The sequence below is a fragment of the Pan paniscus genome, chromosome 3 (assembly GCF_029289425.2).
Source record: "Pan paniscus chromosome 3, NHGRI_mPanPan1-v2.0_pri, whole genome shotgun sequence".
Classification (NCBI taxonomy): Eukaryota; Metazoa; Chordata; class Mammalia; order Primates; family Hominidae; genus Pan; species Pan paniscus.
The window spans coordinates 80,094,717-80,122,682 of record NC_073252.2 but is presented as its reverse complement, the minus strand read 5'-3'; the positions used below and the strand labels follow the sequence as shown (position 1 = coordinate 80,122,682).

The following is a 27,966-nucleotide window of genomic DNA, read 5'->3' as shown; positions in this document are numbered from 1 at the left end:
AGAAACAGAAACAGCAACAAATGTTGGGGGGAAGAATTCAACTTGCAGAGTTGAACATTATATTATTTTAAATGTCCAACTTTCAACAAAAAATTACAAGATGTCCAAAGAGACTGGAACATATGCCCATATACAGGGGTAAAAAACAGTCAACAAAAACTGTTCCTGAGGAAGCTCAGACATTGAATTTACTGGACAGACTTTTAAATCAGTTATTTTAACTCATTCAAAGAACTAAGGAACACATTTCTAGAGAACTAAAGGGAAGTATAAGAGCAATGGCTCAAAAAATACAAAACATTAATAAAGATATATAGATTATTTTAAAATATTAGAAATTATGCAGTAAAATATATAATAACTGAAATTAAAAATTTACTAGAAAGACTTAACAGCAGACTTGATCAGGCAGAAGAGAAAATCTGCAAACTTTAAGATAAGTAAGCTGAGATTATCTAGTCTAAGGAACAGAAAGAAAAAAAAGAAGAAGAATTAAAAGGTCCTTAATGACTTGGAGGATGTACCAACATACTCATAATGGGAGTCCCAGAAAGAGATAAAAGAATGAGTCAGAAAGAATGTTTGAAGATATAATAGCTGAAAACTTCTCAAATTTGGAGAAAAACATTCATCTGCATAACCAAGAAGTACAAAAATTCAAATAAACTCTAAAGGATCTACACTTAGACACATTGTAATTAATCTATCAAAAATCAGACACAGAAAATTTTGAAAACACTGGGAGATAAGCAACTCATCAGATAAAATGGAGCTTCAGAAAGGTTAACATCTGACTTCTCATCCAAACTGAGGAGTCCAAAAGGAAGTGGGATAACATATTCAAAGTGCTGAAAATAAAAGACTGTCAAACAGAAATTCTATGTACAGCAAAATATCCTTTCAAAATGAAAGACAAATTAAGATATTTCCAGATAAACAAAAGTGGAGAGAATTTGCTATTAACAGAACCACCCTGTAAGAAGTACTAAAGGAAGTCCTTTGGGATAAAATAAAAGGACAGTATACAGCAACTTGAATCCATATGAAGAAATAAAAGGTAATGGTAGAGGTAATTAAATAGGTAAAAGTAAGATAAAAGAAATGTATTTTTTCTATAAATCTTTTATTATCCTATCTGATTCTTAAAAACAACTGCATAAATCAATAATTTATAATCATAATCAATAAACCTATGTTGAGATTATATTATATAAAGATGTAATTTGTATACATAATGGTACAAAGAAGGAAGAAGAAACAAAGCTATACAGAAGCAAAGTGTAGATATTGTTGAAATTCGGTTGGGATTCATCTGAACTAGACTGTTATAACTTAAGACGTTAATTTTAAGTTCCAGCACAACCAATAAGGATAACTAAAAAAAATAGCCAAGCAACAAGAAATTTAAAATGGCACACCCCAATATATCTAACACAAAAAAAGTCAGTAATGAAGGATCAAGAAATACAAAAGTCATAGAGAAAACAAATTTCAAAACGGCATATGCAAATACTTATAATTACATTAAGTGTAAATGAATTAAACACTACAATCAAAAGGCAGAGATTTGTCTCATAGATAAAAATATGAGATTCAATTATATACTGTGTGTAAAAGGCATACTTTATATTCAGAAACACAAATAGGTTGTAAGCTCAAAAATGGAAATTTTTAGGTGCCTATGTGTTTACACATATTTTCTATTGCTGGGTGGAGTGTACTACAGATGTCTATTAGATCTCATTGGTTTATCGTGCTTTATAAGTCTTGTATTTCTCTTTTAATCTTCTACCTAGTTCTACTCATTATTGACAGTGGAATATTATGGTTGAATTGTCTATTTTTCCTTCAGTTCTGTCAGATTTAAGTATTTCTGGCTCTGTGTTATGTTTTCCTGATGAATTGACCCTTTATCATTAAAAAATCCCTACTCTTTTCTGGTAACAATTTTGTTTTAAAATCTATTCGATCAAATATTAGTATAGCCATTCCAGCTCTTTTAGCAAAGACTGAATGGTATATTTACATATGTAATCTTTATCAAAATTATAGCTGAATTTTTTTCAGGAATTGACAAGTTAATCCTAAAATTTATACAGAAAGGCAAGGGACCCAGGATAGCTAAAGTAATCCTTAAAAAGTTAAAGTATGCACACTTCATAATTTCAAAATGTATTGCAAACTGTGGTAATCAAGAAAGATAGATAGATCAATAAAAAATAATTGAAAGTCCAGAAATAAACCCATACATCTACGGCCAATTGTTTTTTAACAAGGGGCTCCAAGTCCATTCAGTGGGAAAGAATAGCTCTTCAACAATACATACTAGGACAACTGAATTTCCATACACAAATGAAAGAAGTTGGACTCCTACTTCACAACATACAGAAAAGTTAATTTAAAATGGATCAATGACTTAAATATAAGAGCTAAATCTATTAAAATCTTAAAAGAAAACAAAGGAATAATTAGTCACCTTGTATTGGCCAATTTTTAAAATACATACACTAGAAGCATACGCAACAAAAGAAAAGACAGATAAACTGGACTTCCTCAAAGTTAAAAACTGTTGTTAAAATGAAAACAGCCCCCGAAGAATGTAGGAAGATATTTGAAGATTACATAGCTTAAAAGGCACACTTGCATCCAGAATATATAAAGAACCTGACAATTCAACAATTTAAAGAGGCAACCTAATTTTAAAATGGGCAAAGTATTTGAATAGATATTTCTCAATATAAGGCATACAAATGGCTAACACTAACAAGCACATGACATGTTGCTCAACATAATTAGTCATTAGCAAACTGCAAATCAAAACCACAATGGGATACCACTTCACATCAACTAGGACAGCTATAAACAAAAAAGACAAGTGTGGTGAAAATGTGGAAACACTGGAGCCCTCATACATTGTTTGTAGGAATGGCTTTTCCTCAAAATGTTAAACATAGAGTTAATACTAGTCACAGCAATTCTACTCCTAGGTATATAGCTGAGAGAATTAAAACAGTATGTCCACACAAAAACACAAAATCTTATACGCAAATATTATACAGATAGCATTATTCATAACAGTCCAAAAGTGAAAACAGTCCAAATATTCCTCAATTAATGTATGGATTTTTAATGTGGTATATTCCTACAATGGAGTATCAATTGACAATAAAAATGAATGAAGTACTAATAAAACATGCTACAGCATATATGAACCCTGAAAATATTTTCTATGTGAAAGAAGTCAGTCACAAGAGTCCCATATTGTATGATTTAATTCATATTAGATGTCCAAAATAGTCATGTTTATAGAAACAGAAAGTTAATTAGTGTTTACCAGGGGCTGAGGAGAGGGATGGCAATTTACTGCTAATGCGTGTAGGTTTCTTTCTAGGGTGATAAAAACATTCTGAAATTATTATAGATGATTATGATGGTTGTACAATTCTGTGTGTATACTAAACCACTTAATAATATACTTTAAACAGATGAATTTTATAGTATGTGAATGATCTCAGTAAAGCTGGCATTTCTAAAAGGTAACTAGCATAATATGAAAAAATAATACATCATCTTAATAGATATAGAAAAAAATAATAAAATTCAAAACCCATTCAGGATTTTTAAAAAAGTCTTAGCAAACTACAAATAGAAAGAGCTTCCTTAATCTGACCAAGAGTATCCTAAAAACCCTTCACCAAACATCAGAATTAAAGGTGAAATATTGAAAACCTTCTTTCCGACATAGAAGAAACAGAAAGCAGAATGACTGAAAAGGAGGAAATAAATTGTCATTATTTTAGATGACATGATTGTGTACTTAGAAAATTCAAATGAATTTACAGACAAATTATAAAAATTGTTGAGTGATTTATCAAATTTCTTGGATACATAAAAACAGAAAATAAAGGAAATGTTTTAAAAATATATAATTTACAATAACATAAAAAATACCAGATACCACAAATAAATCTGAAGATGTGCAAGATCTCTATGGTTAAACCTATAACACGTAATTGAGAGAAATTTTGAAATGCCTCATTGAAAATACCTACTTAAATATTACCATAGTATATAATTGTTATGGTTGGAAGACTGACTGTTGTAAAGAAATTTTCCTGAATTTGATCTATATATTTAATGCAGTCCCAATTTAAAAACAAAACAAAAACAAAAACAGCATTTGTGGAAATTACATAGTGATTTTAAAATTTACATTAAATGCAAAGGGCCAAAAATAGTCAATCTTTAAGAAGAACAAAGATAGAGGACATATAATATTCAATATAAAGATGCTATAAAACTATAGTAATCCAGATAGTGTGGTATTGTCTTAATTCTATTCTGTCAATTAGAGGGTTCGAAAATAGATATACATGTAATCATTCACTTGATTGATAGCAGCAGTGATATTACAGTGCAGAGGGGAAAATTGTCTTCTAAATAATTAAATGGTGGTGGGTCAATTGAATATACACATAGAAAAAAATTAATTCCTATCTTTTACCTTTCACCATGCACAAAAAATAATTCCAGAATTATAGTAGATGTAAAACTGAATGTCAAAACAATAAAGATTCTAGAAGAAACATAGGAGAAAAACTTCTATGTTTGGGGGTGAGCAAAGATTTCTTAAGACACAGAAAAAAAAAACACAAAAGAAAAGATTGATATTATGGACCCATTAAAATTAAGACCTTCTATTCCATCATAGATGCTAATAAGAGTAGAAAGGCAAGCCATAGGGCATGAGATCTTTGCAATACATATATCCAACAGATGACTTGTATCCAGAATTCATACAAAACTATAAACTGAAGACAAAAAGACAGACCATCAAAAAATAGGCAAAATATTTGGACGGACATTTCACAATACTCCCATCAAAATTGTTAAAATGAAAAAGACTGACAATGCTAAAGATTGGGAAGGATTTGGAGCAACTACAACTTTCATAAGGAGCTGGTAAGAGCATAAATTGGTACAACCACTTTAGAAAACTTTTTTGTTGAATAAATATAACCATATTCAATTAAAGACAGGCACAAGAGGCTGGGAACGGTGACTCATGTCTGTAATCCAAACACTTTGGGAGGCCAAGGTGGGTGGATCACGAGATAAGGAGTTCAAGACCAGCCTGGCCAACATGGCGAAACCGTGTCTCTACTAAAAATACAAAAGTTAGCCAGGCATGATGGCATGCACCTATAATCCCAGCTACTCGGGAGGCTGAGGCTGGAGAAGTGCTTGAACCCGAAAGGCAGAGGTTGCAGTGAGCTGAGATCATGCCACTGCACTCCAGCCTGGGTGGCAGAGCAATCTCTGTCTCCAGAAAAAAAAAAAAAGACATGCACAAGAATAGTAATAGCATCACTGTAATAGCTGAAAATTGGATACAATGCAAATGTCCATCAACAGTGAAATGGAAAAATATATTTTGGTTCAATCATATATTAGAATGCTGTATAACAATGAGAATGAATGAACCACAATATGAAGATGTAATTAATTTCTTGAACATAATGCTGAGCAAACGAAGACAGGTTGTAAAAAGTTACATATTGTATGATTCAATTTATATGAAGTTCAGAAGTAAGCAAAACTAAGGTGATAGAAGTAAGGATAGAGGTTTCTTTTGGAAGGGTGAGATATGACAGGCAGCGGGCTTGAAGGCATTTCTGGGGATGTTGTTAATATTCTATTCCTTGATCTGGGTTCTGGTTACATGGATCTTGTCACTTGGTTAAAATTTATCAGACTGTACACTTATTATTTATATCCATTCCTGTATAAATGGCATACTCAAATAAAATCTTCTAAAAATGAAATGAAACACAGACACCTACATTGCTTTCCGTTTTCCTGCTGAGGTGAGAAGCAAATTCTGCTGACATTGCTGCTTTCAGTTTGGTTTCTAAACTGGGAGCATCTGAGGAAATCCGGCCAGGAGTAATTCACCATCCCCAGGACTGATTCACAGCCTTCTTTTGCAGCCTCACAGAAGGACCTACAGGGCAGGAGTCCATGACTAAAAAAAAAAAAAAGAGAAAGGTGAAAATTAGTGTCTTTACAGAATAGGTTTTGAAATAATAGTGAAATTAAAGTTAGCCCCTGTGTTGTGATATTATCTTAATTTATACTTACTGTAGTCAGCAACTTAAATTTTTACATTCAGTCCTATGACGGTGATTTTAGCTATTCTATGGTCTTGATTCTAGAAGAAATAGCTAGTTCCACATCATCTAACTATTTCTTGTAGGAACATTTATCAATAATTTGTTTAATATTTACTGGGCTAAAATATATAGTTGTCAGCCTAAAAGAGCTCTATTTAATATCAAAAGGGGAAAATTAACATGGAAACGAAGGCCCTCAGATTGCAAAGGAAGAAATAGGTCAAAAATATGTTATTCTTGTATTTTTATCTTCCCTTTGAGAAATTCAAGTATCTCTGAGTGGCAGCAGAGAGTAAGCTGTTCCATTATTAACTTCCCCAGCCTCCCTGGAAAATGAACATTATACAGATGAGTGGCAACTTGGAAGACCTTGTACAGTTATTTATCTTTTCAGATTTCTAGTCTGTCATCTGCAAAATAAAAAAAATGCACACAATTGTCTGTTAATAGTATGAGTAATGATGCCTCCAGAGCTTATCTTTATTCACTTAACATGCCATGAAACAGTCCTAGATCCACAGCTCTGTGGATGGAGATGGGATACTAACAAAGTCAAGGCCACGGACTTGTTTCCTTGCAGACCCAGGTAATTGTTTCTACTTTACAGCTGAAGGCTGCATCTCTTACCCTGGCTGGTCAATTGCTAAAAGCATTTCAAATAGTTTTAAGGAAACTGGGAAAGAAAATAGACATGTCAGTTAAATCAAAGTATACACTTCACAAATGTGGAGCCAATAAGATATCACAGAATCGTACAATATTAGATATGTAACAAACCTTAAACAATACCTTATTCAAATCCTTCATATGAGATAGTTCCAGGGAGATTCTAGGACAGACTTGAGGTCAAATAGCTCCTAATGGCAGAAGCAGGAATAGAATCCTGGTGTTTCAAGTTTCAGGACACATTCTACCGACTCTCCCTGTCTCTTCTCTTCTAAGGACCTAATAGTTGGGCTTTTAAAACTCCTTGATCCAACAAGCACATTTACAATACCCCATTCATACTTCTACAGATTACAAAAACATAAAGGGATAGGCCAGCCATTGAGATCAAATGAAACTAATAGGGTCTGTAAAATAATCTTAGGGCAGAGAACTTTGTACATAAAAATGGAAAAAGGGAATTCAACAATTACATTCAGATAAAAATATTTTACCTTCCTCTCAGAAAGTCACCTTAAAACTGAGTATCTTTTAGAATACTGATCTTCATATAATTATCTACATACATTAATATGTAACCAAATTCAATAGTGAGGATGTTGAAGAAGAGGTTTTGTATTTGAAAGAATTAGCTTCAGCATATAAAATATGAATTGGTTCAGGCAAGTTTCTTGGTATAAAGAAGACACCCGAAATATATTAGATATTTCTGGGACTAAGAAAGGATCACTTAAATAACACTGTTTTTCAATATTTCCTGCCTGTCCTGAATCTTATCCCAGAGAAGTTAGCGAATATATTTTCTCAAATAAAACTAGGATACACAGTAAAGGAAGGTGGAGAACATAAAATTACTACATGCAGTTACTTATGTTTGCCAGGCACTGTTCTTAGTACCACACATGCATCACCTCACTGATTTCTCAGAACAGGATGAGTAATAAGTGTTATTACTAATCCCCAATATACAAATAAGGAAAGAAGCACAGACAAATAAGACATTTGTCCAAGTTCACTGAGGGAATGAGTCAGAGCCGGGATTAGAACTCGGGCAGATTGACCCAGGACCTATTCTATTTACTACTGTACTACGAGTAAGTCCTAATTTCATGAATGCATGTCTTGCAAGCACAATGCAAATCTTTTTTTTTTTTTTTCAAATGGAGTCTGGCTTTGTTGCCCTGGCTAGACTGCAGTGGCGCCATAGGCTCACTGCAAGCTCTGCCTCCTGGTTTCAAGCGATTTTCCTGCCACAGCTTCCTGAGTAGCTGGGATTACAGGCATGAGCCACCTCGCCCGGCTAATTTTGTATTTTTAGTAGAGACAGGGTTTCAACATGTTGGCCAGGCTGGTCTCAAACTCCTGACCTCAGGTGATCTGCCCACCTTAGCCTCCCAAAGTGCAGGGATTACAGGCCTGAGCCACCGCACCCAGCCGAGAGTGCAAATCTTGATATGCACTTTGTGAGTGGCACCATCATATACGTGATGGGTGAGATCTCCATTCTACAAAAGCCTACAAATGTGCATTGAATCAGTATTTGTCAAAGGGGCTAAGAAACACAAGGAAAGGGTAAATACATTTGTGCTTTCTTCTCTAGGTGTGAGCCAGCCCACAGTAAAGCTATAAAACAAGCTAGGCTTGTCGTTGGTGTTCCTCCTTTGCCTTCTAGTTCTTGACCAAGGTCCTAGAGTCCCAATGCCATTGTGATCATCCCGATGCCAGCACCCCACCTAGATGGCCACCTCTACCAGAGTGCTTGAAACATATTATTCCCTTCCTACAATCAAAACAGTACTCCCAATTGCAGCTGATCTCAATTAAGCTTTTAAATAAGAAAATAGATGAAATAAACACAGAATAATAGATGAACACTTAACCCTCCCAGAGATTTTTGCATCTTTAAAAGAAGACTGCTCACTGGGGCAATGGAATCTCTAACTGATGAAATTCCAGATACCATTTAAAGGGGAAAAAAAATTCAACATTTTTTGAAGATGAGAAAGATGTCTGCAAACTGAACAACACTCTGGAGCCCAACTCTCCCAAGCGGTTCCTGGACCTTTCCTCATTTCTGAACTGAGTTATTTTATTTTATTTTATTTTAGTTTATTTTATTTATCATTCTACATCTTTTCTTAGAACCTTCTAGGGTAACAAAAATGAAGTTTCATACAGGAGGCCAGCAGACTGTTTTCAAGTTCTAAAGTTAAGTCTTTAATTCAGAAATGGAATCATTGTCATTGACTCTTACGGTGGTCATTTTTCTACAGGAAAGCCTCAGTCTATCACCCTGCAACTTTCACATGGCCACTCCTCCACTGTTGAATCTTGGGCAATAGCTCACTCATGTCAAAACTCAGTTTCCTCATTTGAAAAATGAAGGTTTTGGAAGAGCTGGAGTTTGGACCATTTTTCATAGTCCTTTTACTACTAACATTCTGTAAGTCAAAATTCATTCTTTAAGGCAATGTTTCTCAGAGGAGCACTGATAATCCCCCCAGATTTGCTAAATTTCAAAAGGTAACAGGCATTTTCCTCAAGATTTGTTCTGGGAATATATAGAGACATTAAAATGCCATTAGGCCCTCCATTCTAAAAATAGGGCCTAAGAAAAATGTCTACTGTGTTTCCAAATAGTTCTCTTAAGAGGTGTAACCGAGACCCATAAGCTTTAAATTGCTGGACCAGGATATGTGAAATAGTGATGGGGTATTAATAACTAGCAACACTTTCCAACAGTGAGCAAAATGTGCAGTCATTTTTTCTTACATTGCATAAAATTCAACTGCCTATGGAAGGTTGAAGCATTTTGCTTTTCATCACATGGAACAGCATGGTGAGATAGGCCACACTATTTTGGAATATGTGTCTATATCCAAGCAACAAACAGATTGATGACTTTAAAACAGTGCTCTGCACAGGGAAGGAGACCACTTTAGCTATCTAAAAACTATTTTAGAAAGGGTGATTATTTTAAATTGATGTCTGAAGTGCATTTGGTGTTGTGCAAAAGTACCTAGTACATTTCAACTAAAGTTAAAGCAGAAAGCTTTTATACCTCCTCTATAATTATTTGTTCAAACATTTGATAGCTATATAAATAATACTACAATATAGTGATAGTGAAGTTCTTATGGTGTTTTCACTAGGAAGGCTGTTATAAAATTATTTATCTACCAAAACTTGTACAGTTTATCTATAAAAATGTTAGAGAATTTATCTTCAAATAATTTTGTTATAGTATATATACAAATTAATATATAGATTTTATCTGCAAAAAACAAGTTCTGATAAGGACATAAAGTTTAAATTATGAAATAAGTCATAGCCACAAAGCAGGCTTATATGGTTAATGGATTTTTAAGTTTTATAAATCACTTTTCTCTTAACTTTTGATTTTGAACTACTGTTAGACTTACAGAAAAGTTAAAAAATTGTACAGAAAGTTTCCATATATCCTTCATCCAGACTCCACTAAGGTAAACATCTTACATAACTGTAGCATAATTATTAGAACCAGGAAATTAGCATTGATACAATACCTTTAACAAAACTAAGGACCCTATTTGAATTTTGCCAGGATCTCCATTTAGGATCCCACATTGCATTCAATTGTCACTTTTTACTTTTGGCAAATAAAATAATCTTTAAATATTATTAGGAGAACTCAGAATTTAAAACTCTTTTTTCATGAGAAAAAAAAAAACAAACAGAATCTTTGTGACAGGTGGACTTTAAGATGGCCTGCAATGATCTCTGCTTCCTGGTATTCATGCCCTGTTTAATCCCCTCCTCTGGAGTGTAGGTTGCCTGAGTGATTTGCTCCCAACCAACAGAAGGTAATGGAATGTCAATTTCATCATTAGTCTACATAAGATTGTGACTTCTGTATTGCTAACAGACTCTCTCCCTTACTGGCTTTGATGAAGCAACTTGTCATATTGAGGAGACCCACACTGCAAGGATCTGAAGGTTGCCACTGGCTAATAGACAGCTAGGAACTAAGACCCTCCAACCAAAGCCTTTAAGGAATTGAAGTTCTTCCAAGAATCACATGAGCTTGGAAGTTGATCCTTCCCAAGTCAAGCCTTCAGATAAGACCCCAACCCTGCCAACATCTTTATTTCACCTATGTGACAGACCCTAAAGCAGAGGACCTGGCTGGGCCACTCCCAGATATCTGGCCCATAGCAACTGTATAATAATATATGTGTGTTGCTTTAAGCTGATAGGTTTATGGTAGTTTGCAATATATAACTAATACACTTTTCTTGACACATCACATTGTCAGAGGCATGCTACTGAGTTTGATGTTCTATTCATTGACAAGAGTCACACAATCATCTTTTTAAAAATACATTCCTAAGTTTGTCTTTGTTAGGCTGAGCTGTTCAGTGAAAAATGCTCACAAAATCATAGTCACAGGCACCTCCCAGAGCTGCAGAACTTACTTAGTCGTGAAGAGAATGTTAATGCTGGAAGGATCTTCCAAGATAATCTACTCCCATTTTCTCCTTTTGCATTATGAGGAAATTGAAGTCTAAACAGATTTCATAGCCAAATACTGTGACTCCAGTCCAGTGCTCCCAAATATCTTGCCTATCTGACCTCCTTGCACAATCCATGAGCAACAGATAACACAGGAACATAAATCAACAGATGACAACACTACTGGAAAACCCAAATAACAATAGATGGCTTGTTCTCCCTATGATAAGCGAACAGCATTGGTTTCCTATGTCAGCATCTTCTGCGACCTCAAGAGACCATATAAGAGGTTAGGCTTAGTGGGGTATGAGAAGCAGAAAAGAGGCTTCTTTGGTTTCTACTCCACTAAACGTGGGGATGGAAAGCTGTGCAAGGGAATTTTTACATGTGTCATTGTCCCCCATCAGAAGATAAATAATGGAAGCATTTGGGGTATTTTTTGGTCACATTGGTCTGACTCTAAAATCCAGGACTGTGTCTTTCTTTTTCTTCATTTGTAATAGTCATGATCCTACCAGGAGAGAGGTGAGCCACTAAAGCAGGTTCACTGCAGAATGTTTAATGAAGGGCTCTGATCGCCTACAGAAGGAAAAGGTACAGGCAGGGTTTAGATAAACCAACAAGGGGTAGTACAGTAGGCTGCTGCAGGGAGCTGTTAGCACCCCAGGTTTAAGAGACAAGGGGAAAGAGAATTTTCTGGAACTTGGAGAGAGTTGTATGGGGAAGGCTGCTTGATAGGGGTCGTGGCCTCTTACAGTGAGTGGGTTGCAGTTAACCCATGTAACCTGGCAGAAAGGAAACCAGGGGATCACTACCCAAACTGTCTATTCTCCCACACTATGATCTCATGCTGGTGGCTCCCATTGGCTGAACCCAACAGGAAGCTAGAAAGTAGCCACTGTTGAAGCAGCCTCCCCTGGGAAGAGTTAGGATGGAGGAGAGTGGAAAGTAGATATGGAGAAGTAAATGAGAAACAGCCAGCACAAAGCTGCATGCCTTGCACCTAGTGAAAGTTCAGCAAATACTTGTCAAGGGATGAAACACAGTGATGTGTGAGCAGACAGTTAAACTATGATTAGCTTGACATCTGGTGGGACTGTTTACACCACAAGAATCAGCAAATTATACAAATAATGGTTTTGTTGTTGGTTTGTTTTTTTCTTCCTCAGGGATCCAATTTACCAGCACACCACTGAATAAAAGTCTAAATCGTGTCATCTACTACAGAAGGAAAGCTGTTTTCACTTCCACTCAAAAGAAAATGACTGCCATGAACTTCTTGAATCCACATAAGAAATGATCTCAATATTAACTCCTTCTCCACCACTTCTACCACTCCTCCTTCACATACATTATTTTTTCGGGGAGTATAGCTCAGGGGTAGAGCATTTGACTGCATATACATTATGTTTTTGGTGGTAATACCATCTACCTAAGTCTCCAAGTCCAAAAGCCTTTGCCTTCCAGTCAACTTAGACATTCATATGCAAATAATCACTAAATACTGCCAATATTACTTCCTAAAAATCCTTCAAATCCATTTTCCCTTCTCTCCCATTTTATTTTCTAGAAAAATTAAGCCAGCTGTACTCTCTCTAATATATGGTAGATCTGGCTGTTACTTCACCTGAATTGCCTTTTTACCCCACCTTGTTTACACGGCAAATTTTTCTTCTTCCTCCAAAATTAATTTCAGCAGTTACCTCCTCCCTGCTAGTACCCTTCCCTAATAATGCCAGATAAAATGAATTCCTCCCCTTTCTCTGTGTTACCTCCATGCCTTGTAAACTGATCACACTTTACAGCAATTTAATTGTGTTTATGTCTGGTCCTCTATTATGCTAAGTCCCTTGAAGACAGTAGTATGTTTTATTCATTTGCATAACCCAGCATCTAGCATCATGCCTGGCACATTATAGGCACCAATATGTGTTTGCTAAAGGAATAAATTGATAATTTTCCAGGTATCTTTGTTTAATAAACTGATGCCAGGAGGTGAGATAGAGCTAGTTCCTAGTAAGACCCTCTATCCCTCCCTTATGTCAGGTCCCCCCACCCACACTCCCAACCTTGGCAACAGTAACTGCTTGCAGGACTGATCCCATCATGACCTCTTTTCCCACTTCAATCAATCATGACAGGATGCTCAGTATATCCGGCTCTCCCTCACCTCCCGGACTTCCAGATCCTCATGGATCAAATGTAAGCTTCGCTGTGAGTTTTCCTGAACAACACTGCCTAAAATTGCACCTCTTTTCACCATACTTCCACCCTCCCAAAGCTCTCCATTCCCCTGCTTTGCTATTTTCATTGCACTTATCACTATCCACTAAATGAGTATTTATTATCTGTCTATTTATTTGCTTACTGCCTATCTCTCACCAGCATAACATAAGCTCTGTGAAGCCAGGGATATTTGTTTATTTCATCTGCAGCTCTATCCCTCTTGTGCACAGTCAGCACTCCATAATTATCTGTTGAATAAGTAAATGAATCACATGCAGAGGTGATTCCTGCCTGAGATAAAGCTGTCAGTAGCAAAGTTGGGAGGAGAACCTAACTCCCAACTTAATGGGGAATACAAAAGCTCACACTACCCTGCCCAAGAGGTGCCCTCCACTTCAGGTCAGCAGGTTCTACGTGCACTATTCAACATTTAAGTAATGCCCATGTAAGAGTTAAATGTCAGTAAAACTGTCATAAATGAAAAGCCTACAGACTGAGGGTCTTGTTTGTTTTGCCAATAGCAGTGTGTCACTCTTAAAATACAGAAACTTAGAAAATACTAACAGATAAACACAGTTTGAATTAAGATGGGCATGAATAATGTAAAAATGACACAGCCACTCTGAAAAAGAATATAAAAGTCCATACTCTTTTAACCAACACATTCCTGATTCTCATTAAAATTTGGCATACTTACCAGGGCCCAGGGGATGAGAGATTAACAGATCACAAAAGAAATGTGCAATTGTTGAATTATTTTGCAGTTGTTTTGATTTTTACACATTATAAAATGATGCCATAAATATGGATATTCAAATGAATTGAATCACAAGTATTATTTATACATTCTAGTCAGAGCTACATAATTATCGGGGGAACCAGCCCCCAATATTTCAATGTAGGTTCTTTCTATTTTCCCTAAGAGTTGGCCAGTCTAAGAAATAAAGAGAGTACAAAGAGAGGAATTTTACTGTTGGGCCTCCAGGGGTGACATCACATATTGGTAGATCCGTGATGTCCCCTTGAGCCGCAAAACCAGCAGGTTTTTATTAAGGACTTTAAAAGGGGTGGGGGTGTACGAACAAGGAGTAGGTCACAAAGATCACATGCTTTAAAGGGCAATAAAGATCACAAGGCAAAGGGCAAAGCAAAGATCACAAGGCAAAGGGCAAAGCAAAGATCACAAGGCAAAGGGCAAAATTAGAATTACTGATGAGGGTCTGTTTTCAGCTGTGCACATATTGCCTTGTTAAACATCTTAAACAACAGAAAACAGGGTTTGAGAGCGGAGAACTAGTCTGACCTCAACTTTACCAGGGCGGGATCTTTTCCACACCTTAATAAGTCTGAGGGTACTGCAGGAGACCAGGGCGTATTTCAGTCCTTATCTCAACTGCATAAGACAGACAACCCCAGAGCGGCAATTTATAGACCTCCCCCCAGGAATGCATTCCTTCCCCAGAGTATTAATTATTAATATTCCCTGCTGGGAAAAGAATTCAGTGATATCTTTCCTACTTGCACGTCCGTTTATAGGCTCTCTGCAAGAAGAAAAATATGGCTCTATTCTGCCCAACCCCGCAGGCAGTCAGACCTTATGGTTATCTTCCCCTGTTCCCTGAAAATCGCTGTTACTGTTTTTTTTTCAAGGTGCACTGATTTCATATTGTTCAAACACACGTTTTACAATCAATTTGTACAATAGTGGTCCTGAGGTGATGTACATTCTCAGCTTAAGAAGATAACAGGATTAAGAGATTAAAGTAAAAACAGGCATAACAAATTATAAGAGTATTATTTGGGAACTGATAAATGTCCATGAAATCTTCACAATTTATGTTTCTCTGCCACGGCTCCAGCTGGTCCCTCCATTCAGGGTCCCTCACTTTCCTCAATACATAATACTGATGAATTATTGAGGAGAAAAGTACTGCACAGAGCTTGATGAAATGTGTGTGCTTGTGACACTGTCAGTAACATGACAAGGCATTTTTAGAAATATTTGATCTGTCATGGCCTGATTCTCTAGCTTTACATCTTTGTAAAATGAAAGTAATTGGAATTATATGACAGTATCTTACCTATGCTTTGAGCTATTTTGGCTCATAAAATGAAACCTCATCTATCACTTCATATTTTATGTATAATGCCAAAAAAGCAACTAAGTCACCAGTGTTGCCTGATGTTGAAAAGGGAACTTTGCTACAACCAGCTGCCTAAACAGCCAGGTTGCCAGAACTCATGTGGCTGACTGCTGTTTCCAGGTTAGCAGATAAATTCAGGAAAGTAAGCAGCAAATGACTTCAGAACATTTCTTTGGTAACAGCAACAGTGCTCAACTTTTTTGTTTGACTACTGATCTATATACATTTTAAAAAATTATAAATATGAAAGTATTTAATTCCTTAATGTTTCCATTTATTCCCAAATGTGAAACAATTTGGGACATATGTAACTTAACACCTAGAGCCTGAAATTCTATTTTCTACCATGAACTGTTTAAGCAAAGACCAATCCATCCAATACACAGAGGGGTCCAAGCAGATGACCTGGCTCCTCCCCAGGGTGATATTCTTTAAATATTTGTTTAATATTTATTTAGCTGAGAAACTGAGATTTGCACTGAAGAGAAACAGGACTTTAGGTAGCAGGGACCCAATTTGCAAACTCAACTTAGTAAACCAGAAGTCCTGCAGTTAACTCAGCCCATTCTTTCTGAAGGCAGTTAGGTGGCCAGTTGTTGCTACTGGATATGATCCATCATATGTCGACACAATGCCCCCCAAAACCTTCAAGTAGATTCTCTGATTAGTATTCCAAAGCAAACATAAAAGAGTTTTTGAGAAAACCTATGCTAAATTTAATTTTCTTCATCTTGTTTCATGAGTTTTTTTTTTTTTTTTTTTTTTTTGAGACGGAGTCTCGCTCTGTCGCCCAGGCTGGAGTGCAGTGGCGCGATCTCGGCTCACTGCAAGCTCCGCCTCCTGGGTTCACGCCATTCTCCTGCCTCAGCCTCCCGAGTAGCTGGGACTACAGGCGCCCGCTACCACGCCCGGCTAATTTTTTGTATTTTTAGTAGAGACGGGGTTTCACCATGTTAGCCAGGATGGTCTCGATCTCCTGACCTCGTGATCCGCCCGCCTCGGCCTCCCAAAGTGCTGGGATTACAGGCGTGAGCCACTGCGCCCGGCGTTTCATGAGTTTTTAGAGCTCTTTCTTCATCAGTGCCATGGGCCACTGTAAATGGACCTGCCTCTCAACCCAGTGAAAAACCAAGTAACCTTAGGATGCTGGATTCCTTACCCTAGTGTCTCCAGTAAGTTCTCATCAGTTTAAATACCTCCAGTAATAGCAAACTCACCATTTCCTGAGACAACAATTCTATATTTACACAAGTTTATTATCCATAAAATTCTTCCTTACCTAAGTAGGAATTTACTTCTCAATGACTTTCAATTACTAGTTCTATTAATATGTTTGCCCTGTGGAAGAACACAGAAAAAGTATGCTCCCCCTTCCATCTCATGGCCCAGAAACATCTGAGAACCGCCATGGTATGCCCTCGAAGTTTCACACCCCCAGTTCCCTCAAGTATTCTTCACATGAACAGATTCTCAATCGCTATTCTCATCAGTATCCTCTAGATATTTTATTGTTGTTTTCTTTCTGTTCTTTATATAAACTTTAATGCCAAAATTTTCAATTAGAAAGTCTTTTTAACTGAGTGCATATGAGTTAATATTAAGAAGCAGCACAGAGCTGCCAAGCCAGTCTTCAGGCACAATCTAGTAATTCCTCATCCATTAGGTCCAGGATTTTAACAGTGATGGAGAAGTGAGAGTTAATTTAGTGTCTGTTAGCTGGTTATTCTGCCAACCAGATCATCAGTGTTGCCTGATTTTAAAAAGGGAAGCTTAGGAGCTTCAGAAGGAAGCTAAATTATCTCTGGAAATATTATCCAAGTCGCCTTAAAGTTTCAATTCCCTTAATATACACACAAAATTTGATTTATGCAAAAATTTTAGGAACATATAAATTATACAAAAAGTGTAGTACAACTATAGTCAACATATTTTGAACTCTCATTAACCTAGACATTTAGGAGGGTTCCCTGATTGAAGAGTTCATTTATTCCTTTACTCAGCTATTTAATGAGCACCTGCTATGTGTTGGGAAGTGTTCTGAAAAATGGGTATACAATGATGTACAAAGTCAACAAGTTCTCTGCCACTGTGGAGCTTGTAAAGCAAGAGAGGCAATAAACAGACAGGAAAAAGGGGTTATAACTGTGCCATGGTGAAAGATAACAGGCCCTATTGAGGGTGATCAGAGATTTGTCTGCAGAGATGTCTTCTGAGAAGAGGGCTTAGTGTGAGGAGAAAGATACTACCAGGTAAAAGGAACATTATACACAAAGGAAGCTAGAAAGAGATTGGCATTTTTGAGAGGTAGAAAGGAAGGTCAGTGCAACTGGAGCCAGGTCTACAACACTAGAGAAGCAAAAAGGGCTTCAGAAACTATGGTAGGGACTTACAACTGGCAATGGGCAGAGCTATGCTTTGAATCAAATGTAATCTGCCCCCAAACTTTCAAGCGCATTCTCTGCAGTTGCCAGATGAAATTCTTTAATCTTCAGTGAACACACATAATATAAAATTTGGGTAACAGTATGGTGTTTTTCAAGAAGCTCATTTGAGGAAACTCATTTGGTTCTCACTGCAAACCTACAAGGATTAAGTACACTAAAGAAAACTGTAGTATACTACGGAAAATTGAGTACATGACAGAAAACATGTAGTTCCCATGCTTCAGGTGTAATTTTTAATCTTAGTCATGTGGCTAAGTAATTTTTTTTATATAATTGCTCTAGATATTAAGAATATTTGTTTAGGACCTAATGGCAAATCAATATGTCAGAGGGAAAAATAAATAACCAACACATCAAATTCTTAAAGTTAAAATCTCACTTCAGGAGCATGGAATATCTCTGCAATGTACTGGAACATATAAGCAAGCTGGAGATAATCTGCTGGGTCTCCTCCATTTCAATTAGCCTGTTTTGCACTACATGATATGTACATTTATTAAAAGCAGACACAGTCTAAAGGAGAAACTGTGAAAGCTCATTGTTATAACATATGATATAGTTGATCAGGATCTGAGGTCTCAAAGGAATCAAGTTAAAAACTATAACATTTACACATACCATTATAATATTTTTAAATCAAGTTTTAAGTAGTATTACGTAGGTATTGTCTCTAGGATGAAATACAAGCAAATCTTCATTATTTGGTTAGCAGGGGAAATTAGTATGATGAATGATCCAAAATAATGAAATATAAAAGAAAAATATATTTGACTTTAGCATTTTTTTATAATACATTTTACTTCTCTGAACTCACTTTGCTTATTAAATTTAGCTTGCAGATCCCACACATACACTAAGTGACAGCAAGAAGCATTGGTCTGAAAGTGCAATTATAAAATTAAATATAATAATAAATGCAGGGCCGGGAGTGGTGGCTCACACCTGTAATCCCAGTACTTTGGGAGGCTGAGGCGGGTGGATCACTTGAGGTCAGATGTTTGAGACCAGCCTGGCCAATATGGTGAAACCCCATCTCCACTAAAAATACAAAAATTAGCCAGGTGCGATGGTGGGCACCTGTAATCCCAGCTACTCAGGAGGCTGAAGCAGGGAGAATTGCTTGAACCTAAGAGGCGGAGGATGCAGTGAGCCGAGATCACACTACTACACTTCAGCCTTAGCAGCAGAGCGAGACTCTGCCTCAAAAAATAATAATAATAAATGCCACAATAAAAAATAAAATAAGTCCCCAAAGGATACTTGAAAACTAATATAATAATGGATATCATTATCCATGAAAATAGAAAGTAAAAAATTACCATATTAGCACACTTATCAGGTCAGGGGAAAAGGAAATTGTACCTAAAAGTGCCCTGAAAACTGTAAGCAGCTTAACTAAAAATTTACAGCTAATATTCAAGTACAGATTGAATTATAATCAGGAGAATGATCGAAATGAGTTTACACATATATATACATATATATATGTATATATATATATACAAATATACACATATATATATTTGAGACAGAGTCTCACTCCATCGTCCAGGCTGAAGTGCAGTGGCACTATCTCAGCTCACTGCAAGCTCCGCCTCCCGGGTTCATGCCATTCTCCTGCCTCAGCCTCCCGAGTAGCTGGGACTACAGGCGCCTGCCACTATGCCTGGCTAATTTTTTTGCATTTTTAGTAGAGACGGGGTTTCACCATGTTAGCCAGAATGGTCTCAATCTCCTGACCTCGTGATCTGCTCGCCTGGCCTCCCAAAATGCAGGGATTACAGATGTGAGCCACCACGCCCAGCCTGAAAAATATATTTTAAAAACCCAATCCTGCTTACAATAGCTACAAAAAACACTTTGGAATAAACAAGGAAGTGAAATATCTCTACACAAATAACTATAAACATTGAAAAAAATTGAAGAAGGCACAAATAAGTGGAAAGAAATGGATGTTCATGGTTGGAAGAATTCATATTTTCAATGTGTCTGTACTACCCAAAGTGATCTAGAGTCAATGCAATTCCTATCAAAATACCAATGACATTTTTCACAGAAACAGAAAAAATAATCCCCAAATTTGCATGAAAACACAAAAGACAAAATAGCCAAACCAAGCCTATTAAAAAAACAAAGCTGGAGGCATCACACTACCTAACTTCAAAATATACTACAAAGCATAATGATATGGTTTGGCTGTGTCCCCACCCAAATCTCATCTTGAATTGTAGTTTCCATAATCCTCATTTGTCATAGGAAGTACCCAGTGGAAGGTAATTGAATCATAGGGGCAGTTACCCCCATGTTGCTGTTCTTGTGATAGTGAGTGAGTTCTCATGAGATATGATGGTTTTATAAGGGGCTTTCCCCATTTTGCTCGGCACTTCTCCTTCCTGCCATCATGTGAAGAAGGATGTGTTTGCTTCCCTTTCCACCATTATAAGTTTCCTGAGGTCTTCCCAGCCATGCAGAACTGTGAGTCAATTAAATCTCCTTCGTTTGTAAATTACCCAGTCTCATGCAGTCCTTTATAGCAGTGCGAGAGTGGAATAATAACACATAGTAACTGAAACAGTATGGTATTGGTATAAAAACAGTCACATAGACCAATGGAATGGAACCAAGATCCAATAAATAAATCCATGCCTTTACAGCAAACTGGTTTTTGACAAGGTGCCAAGAACACACAATGGAGAAAAGACAGTCATTTCATGCAATGGAGAAAAGACACTCAATAAATGGCATTAGGGAAACTGCCTATCAACATGCAGAAGAATGAAATTAGACTCTTATCGCATAGGATACGCAAAAATGAACTCAAAATGGGTTAAAGACTTAAATGTAAGGGCCCAAACTATGAAACTACTAAAAGAAAACATAGGGGGAACCTATAGCCTGGTTAATGATTTTTGGGAAATGATCCCAAAAGCTCAAACATCAAAAGCAAAAGTAGACAAATGAGATTTCATCAAACTAAAAGCTTCTGCACAGCAAAGGAAATAACAGAGTGAAGAGACAACCTATGGAATGGGAGAAAATATTTGCAAGCTATACATCTAATAAAGGGTTAATATCCAAAATACATAAGGAACTCAGACACCTCAGTAGCAAGAAAACAAATCACCTGATGACAAAATGATCAAAAAAACCTGAATAGACATTTCTCAAAAGAAGACATATAAATGGCCAACAGGTATATAAAAAAATGTTAAACATCACTAATTATCAGGGCAATGCAAATCAAAACCTCAAATCCCACCACTGCTTTATCAAATAAGTTAAGGTAATATTCAGAATCTTTTGTTGTCATTTCAGCAATGTTCACAGCAGCTTCACCAGGAATAGACTTTACCTCAAGAAACCACTTTCTTTGTTCATCCACAAAAAGCTACTCCTCATCCATTCAAGTTTGATCATGAGATTGTAGCAATTCAGTCACATCTTTAGGCTCCACTTTTAATTATAGTTCTCTTGCTATTTTCACAACCTCTGCAATTACTTTCTCCACTAAAGTCTTGAACTTCTCAAAGTCATCCACGAGTGTTGGAATCAAGTTCTTCCAAATTCCTGTTAATGTTAATGTTTTCACCTCCTGTCATGAATCACAAGCATTCTTAATGGAATCTAGAATGGTAAATTATTTCCTAAAGGTTTTCAATTTTCTTTGCCCAGATCCATTAGAGAAATCACAATCTATCTATAGCAGCTACAGCCTTATGAAATGTATTTCTGAAATAATAAGACTTGAAAGTCAAAATTATTCCCTGATTGATGGGCTGCAGAATAGATATTTTGTTAACAGGCAAGAAAACAACATTCACCTCCTCCTACATCTCCGTAGAGCTCTTGGGTGACCAGGTGCATTGTCAGTGAATAGTAATATTTTAAAAGAAATCTGTTTTTTTCTGAGCAGTAGGTGTCAAAAATGGGCTTCAAAATAATCAGTAAGCAGTTTCCCTAATGCCATTTATTGACTGTCTTTTCTCCATTGCATGAAATGACTGTCCTTTCTCCATTGAGTGTTCTTGGTGCTTTTGTCAAAAACCAGTTTGATGTAAAGGCATGGATTTATTTATTGGATCTCCATTCCATTCCATTGGTCTATCAGTAAACAGGTGTGCTGTCATCCAGGCTTTTCTGTTACACTTATAGAGTATGAGTAGAGTAGATTTAGCATACTTGTTAACGGCCTTAGGATTTTGGGAATGGTAAAAGATCATTGGCTTCAACTTACAGTCATCAGCTGAATTAGACCTTAACAACAGAGTCAGTCTGTCCTTTGAAGTTTTAAAGCCAGGCACTGACTTCTCTTCTCTAGCTAGCAAAGTCCTAGATGGTATCTTCTTCCAGTACAAAGCTGTTTTGCCTAAACTGAAAATCTGCTGTTTAGTGTAGCCATCTTTATCAATGATCTTAGCTAAATCTTCTAGATGACTTGCTGTGAAAGGAGCCGGGCACATTCCTCAGCCCCGGGCTCAAAACAAACAAGCCCAGTACAAACACATCCCATCCTCCCATCCCACCACATATCGCCATATATCTCTCAAACTTCCTGAGCCCAGTACAAACACCACCAGGAAAGTCTCCGATAAGGGGACAGCCGTTCAAAGTTTTACTGAAAGAGCGGGAACCAAAAGAATTCCTTTGTTCCCCTGTAACTTTCAGGCTATAAAAAGCAAACACTCGCATTGTTCAAGGCCCTCTTGTATGCTGTGGAATGGAGGGACCAGGTTCGAACTTGTAGTAAAGATCCTTGCCGCTTGGCTTTGACTCTGGACTCTGGTGGTCTTCTTTGGGGAACTAACGGTCTGGGCATAACATCTGCAGCTTCTAAATGAGCACTTGTTACGTCATCTTGCACATTTATGTCATGGAGATGGTTTCTTTCCTTAAATCTCATGAACCAATCTCTGCTAGCATCACACTTTTCTTCTCCAGCTTCCTCACCTCTTCCAGCCTTCACAAAATTGAAGAGTTACAATCTTGCTCTAGATTAGGCTTTGGCTTAAGAGAATGTTGTGGCTGTTTTGATCTTCCATCCAGACCACAAAAACTTTCTCCATATCAGCAATAAGGCTGTTTTGCCTTCTAATCATTTGTGTGTTCACGGGTGTAGCACTGTTTGTTGCCTATAAGAACTTTTGCTTTGCATTCACAATTGGCTAACTGTTGGGTGCAAGAGGCCTAGCTTTCAGCATATCTTGGCTTTCAACACACCTTCCTCACTAAACTTAATCATCTCTAGCTTTTCATTTAAAGTGAGAGATATGACACTCTTCCCTTCACCTGAATACTTAGAGGCCATTGTAGGGTTGTTAATTGGCCTAATTTGAATATTACTGTGTCTCGCAGAATAGGAAGGCCCCAGGCGAGGGAGAGAGACAATGGAACAATAGTCAATATATGGAATCAACCTAAGTATCCACTAACCAATGAATGCATAAAGAAAATGTGATACACACACAGACACACACACACATATACACAATGGAATACTATTCAGCCATAAAAAAGAAAAAAATTCTGTTATTTGCCACAACATGGATCAACCTGGAGGACACTTTGTTAGGTGGCATAAGTCAGGCACAGAAAGACAAATACCACAGGATCTCATTCATATATAGAGTATTTAAAATTTGATCTCATTGAAATAGAGAATAGAATAAAGGTTAAAAGAGACTGGGGAAGTTCGAGGGTGAAGATTGGGGAAATGTTGGTCAAATGACACAAAATTACAGTTAGCTAGGGGGAATAAGTTAAAGAGATCTTTTGTATAGCATGGTGACTACAGTTATTGATAACATATTGTATTCTTAGCTGGTCATGGTGGTGTGTGCCTATACTCCCAGCTAGCTGAGGGGCTGAAGCAGGAGGATTGCTTGAGCCCAGGAGCTTGAGGCCAGCCTGGACAATATAGCAAGACCCCATCTCTAAGCGTGTATATATACACACACAAATATATACATATATACACACATATATATACACATATTAATGTATATATACACATGTATACACACATATATGCACACATACATATATGTATGTGTCTGTATATATGTACACACATATGTGTATATTTGTATGTATATGTGTATGTGTAGTATTCTTAAAAAATGCTAAAACGATGGATGTAAAGTGTTCTCACCACAAAAATGGTACAATGTGATGTAATGTATTTGTTAATCAGCTAGATTTAGCCATTCCATCATGTATGTATACTTCAAAACATCATGTTGACACAGTAAATGCATGCAATTTTATCTGCCAATTTAACATAAATAGGAATTCAAACACACAGAAAAAATGCAACTTATTCTTGTATTACTATTCTAAAACTTTGTAACATTTTAATTCAGAAAATAATTGATGTTATATGTGAATAAGTAATACATGCTTTGAAATTTTTTTAAGTGTATACTTAATATTTCAAAAATTCCATGATATACTTTTGATTGATGTACTTATTGAAATTATCCCTGATCCTGTTTGATATTGTGCTGGATAGCCTCTGTTTATCTCTCTGTGTCTACACTTTGCCCTTCTTGCCCTGCTCTGCCTCCCAGTGTTGAGTGGAAGAACCACCCAACATCTATATATGGTTCACACTTGCTTTAAAGTATAAGATTTGGGACTTTTGAACTGATGAGATTTAGTTGAGATTCTGGATCTCATCCACCATGCTCACATGAATTATGCACCCTTGTCCTCCGGTTGTGGATGAGTTCATTTGATGAGAGGCACTGGCAGATGGGAGGGTGGGAGGTGAGTGAGGTCAGGGTATTTATCCTTCCTTCTCTCTCACTGCAAGACTGAAGGGTTGGCAGTGGCCGTGCTCCTCTGCCTAGGGTCATAGCACCTGGCCTGTCTGAGACCCTTTACCCATAGATACAACTCTCTCTAACTCTCTCTAGGTGCTACTGGCCATTATTCCCCTTCAATCTTGGGTGGTGGAACTGTATCCCCGTATCATGAGACCCTGGTGCCTCCCATCACTTATTTGTTCTCTTAACCCTGCCCACAGCTCCATAAATAGTCTCTTCAAGAAACTCTCTTATCACCCCTTTGAGTGTGTTGTCTGTCTTATGCTGGATCCTCACTGAAACAGCTATTATGGAATTCCTCTGATAGCATCAATCTAACATTGTGAATAATTTTTTCCCATAAATAAAATTATTCCAGATTTTCAAAACATTTCTATTTTCAAAGAATTAGAACTAGCCATGACTAATGTGGCTAATAACAACCAAAATAAAAGGGAGTCGTTTCGATAATTTTTTTTCTCCTAGGACACTTCTGCTATAACCAACTCTTATCACTGAATAATCTGGGTTCCGAAATACCTGTCATCGCCATCAATGACGCACTCAGGGAAGGCGAGGCTACAGCCAAACAGCATGATATGTTGATAGCAACTGAGGCGATGGAGATATGTGAAAAACTTGAGGAACTTTTCCATTTCCATGTTTCTGACAACTGAGAGGAGAGGTGTCAGCGTGGCGTGGTAGGGCAGCATCTGACACTGGCTGTGGGTGATGTTCATACAGGCACCTGGGAAGTAAAGACATGCACATTTAAGAGTGGACACATCAGAAGTATATGTTTGCAAACTCATTTAATATTCGTTTATAAGATAAAGTATACTTATCACAAGAAAAAATTTAGATATGCAATCATACACATAGGTGCATGTAAGTATGTGTATGTGTATGATAATGAAATCAAGCTACAAATATTTACAGAGGAAGAGCATTCGTGTCCTGGGAAAATGTGTGGAAAATACATACTCTTCATACATATCTAGTAGGCATATAAACTGGCAATCACCTTTTCTTTTGGATCACAGCTGGGCAGGGCAATATGTATCCAAAAAAATCTTTTCACCATGCATATTCTTTGACATTGTCAAGTCATTTCTAGAAACTTATCCTAAGGAAATAATCGTATTTGTGAATGTGGATTTATCTACGGGGATCTTGATCTTTGCATAGTTTACAATTTTTAAAAGATAGAAATCATCTAAATATTCAGCAAAAAGAATTGTTCTTTAGAATATGGAACAAACAATAGAATATTTAATTTAGGTACATGAAAGATGCTTCAGAAGACTATTTAATCACAAGGGATGATGCTCATAATATAACAAATAAAAGTAGGAAGTCACAAAACAATTTGTATACAATGATCTTGTTTTAAAAACACACAATTATGCAAAGATTTGTAATCCCGCCTATGTCAACAGTTCAGGAGCAGCTCAGAGCCTCTGACATTATCTTCTCCCATAGTTGGCTCTTTTGGGCACCACCATATCCATGGCTTTTCCAATGCCTTCATGCCAGAAATTTGCCTGGTTGACCCGATATAAACAAAAATGTTGACATGCATTCATATGATGGGATTTTAGGAATCGACCACATTTTCTTTTTTATTCCTTATTCTCTTGTCTGTATAAAGATTCATTGCTTTTATTGTTGCTGCTTAAACAAGATTCTCTTATTCACAATCACCTCAGTTTCAAGACCCAGTTACATGAAATCATATCTATATTATACAAGAGAAAACTCAATTTTTAGAAGGCTAAGAAATTTGCCTAGAGGTGCATAGCCATTATGTAGAAATTTCAGATCTGAAACCTATGTCTTCTGAGTAATTTCCATTACTTAGAGCTAATGTAGAGGGTTATGTTAAAAATAGTTCTTAAGATAATTCTTAATGGCTCATGAAAGGAAGAGGCTAAAAAGCATATAATGACATATCTCAAGGTGTGTATGTATAGTAATATGTAATACACCTGTATATTTTGACCACATCTTTTAATCAGTTTTAATTACATCATTTTATTTAGGAGTTATCAGCTTTTGGGCTTATGCTTTTGATGGAAGCCCATATTTGAAGCAATTAGAATACTAAAAGGCTCATTCCCTCCACTCAGCCAAAGAAACCACTGAATATTAAGAGATCATTTAAAAAATGCAAGATAGAAAACATCCTAGGGGCTGGGTGCGGTGGCTCACTCCTGTAATCCCAGCACTTTGGGAGGCCGAGGCAGGCAGATCACGAGGTCAGGAGACTGAGGTCATCCTGGTTAACACAGTGAAACCCCGTCTCTACTAAAAATACAAAAAATTAGCCGGGCGTGGTGATGGGCGTTGTCGGGGGCGTGGTGGCGGGAGGCTGAGGCAGGAGAATGGTGTGAACCTGGGAGGCGGAGCTTGCAGTGAGCTGAGATCGCGCCACTGCACCCCAGCCTAAGAATCCTAGGAATTTTCCCATATTAGCATTTGGAGAGCTTCACTGTTTCCTTTACTGCTGCATAACATTCCACTATATGTTGTACTGGGATTTATTTAAGCAATCTCCCTTTAATAAATATTTGGACTGTTTTCAACTTTTTGCTATTATATTGCTGTAATAAGTAACCTGTACATATGCCTGAGATGTACAATAGATTCCCAGAAGTAGGATTGCTGGGTAAACGGATAAATGCTTTCAGAATTTTGGTAGCTATTGTCAAATTCCCCCATCATGGAGAAGTACCATTTTGCATTCTCGCCAACAATGTATGAGGATGTCTGCTTTCTCAGTCTCACCAACAGAGAACAGTGTCAAACTTTTGGATTTTTGCTAATCTGATAGGTGAGAAATTATATTGTACGGTGATTTTTCATTTGCATTTAACTTGTTGCCAGTGAAGTTGAGCACCTTTTCATATATTTAAGGACCATTTGCATTTTGTCTTCAGTTTCATATGCTTGGAAGATTTTTCCTACTGACTTTTAGGGGTGTTTTTTCTACTTTTATAAACTCCTTATTAGGGAGATT

At 36.9% G+C, this 27,966-nt stretch overlaps 1 protein-coding gene across 2 annotated transcripts in view; it reads right to left on the bottom strand.

Moving 5' to 3' along the window:
- Positions 1–27,966, bottom strand: part of CORIN (corin, serine peptidase) — a 242,760-nt gene that overhangs the window by 142,952 nt on the left and 71,842 nt on the right. For both annotated transcript variants that reach the window (XM_003816014.6, XM_063603826.1), the window contains exons 4-5: positions 25,488–25,695; positions 5,844–6,025 (exon numbers count right to left, since the gene is read on the bottom strand). In XM_003816014.6, coding sequence (XP_003816062.5) covers positions 5,844–6,025; positions 25,488–25,695 — 390 coding nt within the window. The remainder of the gene's footprint in view (positions 1–5,843; positions 6,026–25,487; positions 25,696–27,966) is intronic.